The following is an 8,084-nucleotide window of genomic DNA, read 5'->3' as shown; positions in this document are numbered from 1 at the left end:
AGACCTTGGCACAGCCCAGGAAGACACTGAGTTTGATCTCAGCCCATGGGAGAAACTTCCAGCACAAGGAGAGGAATTGCAAATCACCAGGATGTGAAAATAGTAGTTAAGCACAGTAGAACATGCAAAATTCAGTAGTTTTAGGATTCTTAGAATAGAGGTAAATGGGGGACAAGATGGTGGAATTTGGGTGGTACCTCGTGTCCCTCTCCTTCTTCCTCGTCCTCCATCTCCTGGGGTGGTGATGGCACAAGGCAGTGAGAGTGGGTTGGGTCAAAGCAGAAGTGACCCTCTTAGTGTAAGCACTGGGCATTGGTACAAAATAGTAAATAACCTACACATAGCCATCTGTATAAATGTAAGGTGACGTCCCATCGGTGGGCAGTCGCCTCGTGTCCCAGCCGCTGTCCGGACCTCGGCTGGGAGTGGAGAAAAACTCTGTGATATCAAATAATAAACAACTCAAGAAACCGGAAAACAAGGCCTTGAAGACTCCGCTTCTTTGTACCAACGCGACTCGGGGCTTTTAGAGGGCAAGGACTTTAAACAACTTGAATCTCGGGTGAGAAAACCAACTGAGAGCCAAGCAGAGATTTCCTTGGAGGAAGGTGGAGAGGGACAAACCATCAACTGAGCAGCACCTGGATTTCACCTCATCCCTTCCCCTGCTGCTGCCCCTGGGGTTTATTTGGGAAGGGTCCTGACTCAAGGCGCTCACAGCAATGGGTGAAGGGGAGGGCTCAGAGCAGTTGTGGCTGTTGGGGGTCGGCAGGTTCCAATCCTTCTCCTTGTCCCCTCTCAGCAGTGCACCCACCTCCCCTGACCGACTGCTGTCAGTTTGGTGATAACAGAGCCGGGAAACTCACAGACAACACCAAGAGAGCCTTAAAAAACCTGAATCTCGTCCACTAAAGGACTTTGCACTTTGTTCTGCATCTTCCAAGAGTGGCTCAGGGCTGGCTCCCCTGCACTAGCAGAAAGCAGATTAAGCAGCAGAGTCAGGATATTTCTGATAATAAACATATTCCTGCTAATAAACATTTTAAGAGTGGGATAATTTTTTTTGTTTTGTTTTGTTTTGTTTGTTTGTTTTGGTTTTTTGGTTGGTTTTTTTTTGTGGATTTTATTTGTTTGTGGATTTTTTTGGTGGGTTTTTTGGAGGGGGGGTTGGTTTTTTGGGGTTTTGTGTTTGGTTTTGGTTTTTTGGTGGGTTTTTTTGGTGGGTTTTTTTTGGGTTTTGGTTTTTTTGTTGTTGTTTGTTTTGGTGGGTTTTTTTGTTTGTTTGTGGGTTTTTTTTGGTGGGTTTTTTTTTTGGGGGGGGGTTGGAGTTTTTTGGTGGGGTTTTTTGTTTGTTTGTTTGTGGGGGTTTTTTGTGGTTTTTTGGGAGGGGTTGGTGGGCTTTTTTGGTTTTGGTGGGTTTTTTTGTGGTTTTGTTTTGTTTTGTTTTGTTTTGTTTTGTTTATTTGTTTGGTTGGTTTTTTTGTTGTTGGGATTTTTTTTTTGAGTTTTTGGTGGGGTTTTTTTTCCCCTCTTCTTTGTGTTTGGCGTGAATCCCCTGGGAAGAGGGAAGTGCAGCATGCCTTCCCTGTGAGAGAAACAAACCACAGCCCAGTTTGTGCCCGCGGAGCCCGAGCGGAACGGGGGGAGCAGCTCCGCTCGGTAAACGCAGCCGCTCCTCCCAGGGAGATTAGATGGCGCTGCCTTCACAGGAGATAAGAAGATTGAGAGCTTAAATTTAGCATCATCAGGAAAAGAATAAAGCCTGCAGCAGCTCTCTTCAAAACACGCTCCGCGCTGTGCCGGCCGGGGACAGGCGGGATGAGGAGAGGCGCCGGGGACGGGCGGGATGGGGAGAGGCGCCGGGGCACAGCGGTGACGGGCGGAGGTCGGGGAGGGGCTGCTCGGACACGCTCATTTCCCACGCGCTCCACGGGGACAGCGCCATCAGGCTGGCACCGCACCGGGGTGTCCCCTGCCTGTCCCCACCCCACGGCCGGGCGGTCCCCGGGGAGCACAGAGGGGACAAAGGGTGTCCGCAGGTCCCCAGCACACACGGGGCTGCCCCACGGGCCCCCAGCAGAAATCCCAGCCCGTGGAGAGCCCCTCTCTCAGGGACAGCGCTGGGGAGCATCCCCCAGTTCAGCCCCCAGTGCTCCCAGTACGGGCTCAGCACACGCCGGGCTGGGTGTCCCTTTACACTTAGTGTCCCTTTAAAACACTGAGTGTCCCTTTACACTGAGTGTCCCTTTACAACACCGAGTGTCCAGTGCGGGGCGACACCCGAGGGGCTCTGGCACCCACCGGGGGGGTTTCACTGCCATGTCTGGACACACAAATCCACCTTGGGGAGCCCCACTGCCATTCCCAAATCCACTCACCCCACTCGGGGCACCCCACTGCCACAGTCCAGACCCACACATCCAAAGTGGGTATCCCAGTATCATGTCCCATATCCCTGCACTCACCGTGGGGAGCCCCACTGTCATCTCCGGACCCACAAATCCACCTTGGGGTATCCCATTATCATAGTCCGGACCCACTCATCCCACTCGGGGCACCCCACTGCCATCCCTGGACCCACAAATCCACCTTGGGGTATCCCATTATCATAGTCCGGACCCACTCATCCCACTCGGGGCACCCCACTGCCATCCCTGGACCCACAAATCCACTTTGGGGTATCCTACTGCCATTCCCAGACCCACTCACCCCACTCAGGGTACCCCACTACCATAGTCCGGACCCACTCACCCCACTCGGGGCACCCCACCGCCCCCTCCCCGCACCCCCCGAGCGGTCCCATCCCCGGCCCCGCCGCTGCCGAGCCCTCCCCGGTTCCCCGGGTTCCCCGCCCCGGCCGTGGCTCCTCCCGGGCGCATCACGGCGGGCGGAGCCTCCGCCGGGCGCAGCGGGGCCGGGCCGGGCCGGGCCGGGCAGAGCAGCACGGTGGGGCCGGGGCAGCGGCCGGGGGGCGCGGGGAACCCTCGGGGGACGCTGTGGGAAGGGCCGTGCGGGGTGTGGGAGCCCCGCCGGGGGCGGGCAGGCCCGGGGGGTGCGGGGCATCCGCGGGCGGTGCCGCCGGGAGGGTCCGGGGGCGGGCGGGAGGAGGGGGCGCGGAAAGGGAGGATGGGCAGGGTGGGGAGCCCCGCTGCCAGCCCGTGCGGTGACCCCACTGTGCCCCGCAGGTGCCGGCGGGGGGTGCCGGGCCCCCCCCAGCTCGGGTACCAGCGGCAGGGCCGGGCAGCATCTTCTCCTGCATCCCTGAGCACGGGCCGGGCCGGGCAGCATCTTCTCCTGCATCCCTGAGCACGGGCCGGGCCGGGCAGCATCTCCTGCATCCCTGAGGACGGGCCGGCCACCAGCGGGGGACAGGCCGTGCACGGGCCGGGCAGCGCTCACCTCCGGGCCCTGACCTCCCCACGGCCTCGGGAATCCATCCTCCAGAGAATTCAGCTCACCCAGACCCTCTCGGCCTGTCCTGCCTGTCCCAGAGCCGCCCTCGCTGCGATGGAGACGCTCCATGGGCTGACAACAAACAGCACGTGTGGGCCCTTCCCAGCATGAGACACCCGGCGGGAGCATCTCTGGATAAGCCCTTCTGAAGCCCTGGAGTGGTTTTTAAGCCTGATGTGATTTTGGGGCCCTGCTCCCCTCTCCTGAGCGCTGCCAGCAGCTGGTGGATCCCAAGAGCCGCCGTCCCCTGGGATGTTCTCCCCTGAGCTCCGAGCAGCAGCCATCGACCCGGACAGGCCCGGCGGGGTTTATTTCGGTTTATTCCCGTTGTTGGAGCTCTGCCGGGCCAGATGAGTGACGCGGTGATGAACGGCAGGGTGCCCCTGCCGGAAAAGGCCTTGTCCGAGGGCTACGCCCGCCTCAGGTACAGGGACACCTCCCTGCTCATCTGGCAGCAGCAGCAGCAGAAACTGGAGTCGGCTCCCCCCAACACGTACCTGAGCCGCAGCAGGAGCATGTGGTACTCGCAGTACGGCAACGAGGCCATCCTGGTGCGGGACAAAAACAAGCTGGACGTCTCCAGGGACACGGGGCAGTCCAAGTTCTGTGCTATTATGTAATTCCCCGCAGGAATCCACGCGTGGGGAGGAAGCAGAGCTGGGGGGAGGGAGGGTGGGTGTGCACTGTCCTCTCTCCCAGCCCTGCACAGGAAGCAGCCGCGTTTCCAGGAGGGGCCGGGAAGGCTGAAATCTGATTGTTTATTTGGTTTTTGCTGTTTATAGACTCCCATTCTGCATGTCACTGAGTGTGTACAGCAAACCCAGTCTCGCTGGGGGGGCTCTCAGGGCTGTTGCCCAGTACCTTGGCAGGGGCTGTGCTGGACCGTGTGTGGCTTGTAAGTGGCTCCTGTGCCCTGAGAAACACCTGCTGGCACTTGGGGACCATCCCCAGCCACCCCCACTGGCCAGTCCTGCTGCATTTCCAGAGCTCTGGGAATGCTGGTGGGACAGATCTCTTCCCATCAAGCCTGGGGTTTAAAGAAGTTGGTCTCCAAAACCATCTGGCCATTACTTGTTCTGTTTGCCCCAAGTCCCTTTAGTTCCTGCCCTGAAGTGGTCTCTTCCAGCCAGGGAATGGAGTGGTTTATTGTGGGAACAGGAAGAGAATGTGTTGAGAATTTAATCCCAGCCTTCAGAACACCTGCTAGGAAAGGTGTGCTGGAGTTTCATGCGAAGCAAGGAGCCCTCTCTGGTCCCACAAGTGTGGGCTCATGGAAATAATGGGAGCTCTGGAGTCAGGAGAGCTGAATCCTTTCATGCAGATCCCTGCTCCAGCTTCAGCAACAGATCCCCCATAGAACCATCTGAAAGGGAGGGACAGGCCCAGGAAAGCAACAGCAAGACCCCCCTGTAAATACACACCTATCCTGAGGGGCACCAGGAAACCCCTGCACAGCACAGACCCACTGCTGAGGTGAGGGGAAAGTAGCCCCAGAAGGGAAGAGGCCACTTTGGAGTTTGCTTTGCATTCAAGTTTTAACGCATGCAGTAGCTTGGAAGGGTTTAACTTCTAGTTCAGGTTGGATTGTAGGTTTGGTGCATGTATTTGAAAAGTTGTGTCTGGGATAGTTTCGATTAACTGGAGGATTTTAGGAGGGAGAAGCATTGCCCTGCTTGGGCACAGAGGCTGCTGCTTTCAGGTTTAAGTTTCTGTTGGATCCTGACCTGCTCAAGGCAAGGTCACGCTGAGAAACTCAGCCTGAATCTTTGTTAAAAACAGAACTACCACTTCCAGGGGTGTGAATTCTGTGCCCAGGGTTCAGCATGAAAGTTCTTCTTCAGGGTTCTGCCCTTTCTGTCCTGCCTAGGCCATGTGTCCAACCCAGCAGTGCCTGGGCACAGGCTTAGCTCCAGGCAAATCAGCATTTGATGTCAGCTTCAGGATGGATTATTTACCTGCCTATTATTAGGCACAGTCATTACTTGTGTTCTATTTAACTAAAACCTTCTTTGCAATTTTTCAAGCACTTTATTTATTTATTTTTTATTTTAAAATACAGTGAAGAATCTCTTCCACCTCTCCCGTGCGGGTGAAACGCTACAACAAACACACAAGACACTCAACCTTGCTGAACTCGATGTACTGAGCAGAACACACCTGTTCTAGAGTGAAATCTTAGAGCTTTGGTGTACCCAGCCCTGCTCCATAGCACTGCAAAAAACCCATAGGCAGCTGGCTGGGTTTTTTTAAAAGCACTATTTCTGCATGTGTTGGTGTTTGATACCTTGTGTGTGTGCCGATAGATTTAAACCTCGCTGCTTTGCAGACCCCGTGCATCGCTCTGCACACAAATAACCCTCTCTTGGTTTTGTCAGGACCAGCTCTGCAGGAGAAACAATTGAGTGAAGAAATGTTGTTTTTTTGAGTGGGTTGAAAGCGTTCAGTGAGATCCACAAACCCAGCGAGGCTGGGCGAGGTGCTGGGGGAGCACTGCCAGGGATGTGTGACCCACCTGGGCCTCCCGCTCTTGGCTCAGTGAACAGGAGATTAGTTACTCAAACAAAGGCAGGAGGCTGAGCCCAGAGCTCCCCTGGGAACTGCAGGTGGATTCACCTGGAGGAGCAGGAGAGGTGGGTTCCAGGCCAGCCCTGGGGAGCGCGTGAACTCTGGGAGTTTGAGGAACAGCACATCCCCCAAACCGGCTGTTCGTTTTCTTTTCTTATAGAAAAAGAAATCCGACACTTTTTCTTTTTTAATTTCAGTGAGGAAGATGCTTATTTTGGGTATGATCAGTCTCTTTTTTGTTAACGTGGCTGGTAAACCAAAATTCAGTTATTTTGCAGAGTGTTGATTGGACTCTACAAGACTAAACCCGTAAGAATGTGCATAAATTCTTCCAGGATGGAGGCTGGATGTGTGACAGTGCACGAAGAAGAGGATGAGTTGTCCTTCCATCTCTGTGAATGTGACTGTAGTTTTCCATTTCTGTGTGTCACTGGTCACAGCAGGGGTGTGGAGTGGCTGCTGTGGCTGTTTCTGTGAGCCAGTTGTGTGGTGGTGATGCACTTGTTTCAAACACTGTTGTAGCCTCTTGGATAAAGTGCATTAAAATGATTTGAATGCAGCTTTGTGAGTGGCTGTTTTCCCCCTGCCTGGCACAGGTGACAGTTTTTGGCATTCCCCACTTGGGAGGGAGGAATCCCCTCAGTTCCTGCTGGGGCTCCCAGGCCACACCAGTGCACTGGAGGCTCCTCCAGGGGCACTCTCAGGGATAAGGAAAGCCTCAGGATGTCACACTGAATCAGGGAATTATCGAAGTTGGAAAAGATCTTGGAGATTGTCACATCCAGCCTGTGAGCAATCCCCACCTTGTCCCCAGCCCAGAGCACTGAGTGCCACCTCCAGGCCTTCCTGGGGCACCTCCAGGGATGGGCACTCCAAACCTCCCAGGGCAGCCCCAGCCAAGGCCTGACCACCCTTTCCTCCAAGGAACTGCTCCTCATGTCCAACCTGAACCTCCCCTGATGCAGCTTTAGGCCGTTCCCTCTTGTCCTGGCAGTTGTTGGCTGGGAGAGACCAAACCCCACCTCACAGCCTTGTTTTAGACAGCTGGAGAGAGCAAGGTGGTCTTCTCTGAGCCTCCTTTTCCTCCAGGCTGAGCCTCCTCAGCTGCTCCTCACAGGACAGATTTTCCAGACCCTTCCCCAATTCTGTTCTCTTCTCTGGACTCGTCCCAGCCCCAGAATTCAAGACATGACCAGGGAAAGATGAACCTCAATCGTGTCCTGCCTGTCCTCAACCTCTCCCAGCCTGCAGGAACAGCCCTGCTGCTGCCCCTGGAAACACCTCACCTGTAAATGCTACAGAAACTGCCTCACAGGAGATTGTTTAGGGGACAGGCTGAACAAACTGGTACAAGAGCAGAGTGAAACAGGTTTGCTGAAGCCTGGAAAAGGCAGTGAGCAGGAATAGGGTTAAAGATGAGTCCTGGGGCAGCTTGGCTGTGGTAACCCCCACCTGACACACAAACCAAACAGCAAAACCAACCCCAATCCTCTCCCTGCTGACCAAAATAGATCCTGGCCCCCACACAGCAATGCCAGGACTGTGCTGGCACTGGCACCAGCTGCTCCAGCCCCCCCTTTCCAAGCTGAGCCTCCCAGGTCACCCTGAGCTCACAGAGCCAGCCCTGGCTGCTGGGCCAGGTGACAAAGTCCCTCTGCTCCCTGCAGGTCCCGGTGGCTTCCAAGAAGCCCCTGGGTGAAATCTGATCTCCTTTCAGCCCAACTTACCTCAACCAGGAGCAATTCTTACAGAATTTAAGACCCTGGGAAGAGTACAAGCCCTTCCTCGGCTCCCCCCGGGATGTGGGAGCAGCTGAATTTCCCTCACCAAAAAAAAAAAAAAAAAAAGAAGGGGATTTAAGGCAATTTTATTCCAAGTCCTCAGCTGTGATTCAGACACCCCAGAGGCTGCCCCTATCCCTTTGAGGGTGACATTCCCCAAAACAATTTCCAAACGACTCCAGGACTGGTGACACCAGGATTCAAGATCCTGATGTTTGGCTGCTGGCACTGCTCAGTGCAGGTTTGAGTGCCACACCTGGAGAAGATGAGGAGAGGGGAAAATAT

General features: G+C 55.1%; 1 protein-coding gene across 1 annotated transcript; it reads left to right on the top strand.

Moving 5' to 3' along the window:
• The first annotated feature begins 3,453 nt into the window (after positions 1-3,453).
• Positions 3,454-5,470, top strand: BRD3OS (BRD3 opposite strand). The gene has a single exon (XM_083876129.1). The coding sequence runs from the start codon at positions 3,804-3,806 to the stop codon at positions 4,071-4,073; it is 270 nt and encodes an 89-aa protein (XP_083732255.1). The 5' UTR covers positions 3,454-3,803; the 3' UTR covers positions 4,074-5,470.
• Positions 5,471-8,084: the final 2,614 nt, after the last annotated feature.

The sequence above is a fragment of the Zosterops lateralis genome (assembly GCF_965231275.1).
Source record: "Zosterops lateralis genome assembly, chromosome: 20".
Lineage (NCBI taxonomy): Eukaryota > Metazoa > Chordata > Aves > Passeriformes > Zosteropidae > Zosterops > Zosterops lateralis.
The sequence above is the reverse complement of the archived record's forward strand: the minus strand, read 5'-3'. Positions and strand labels throughout refer to the sequence as shown.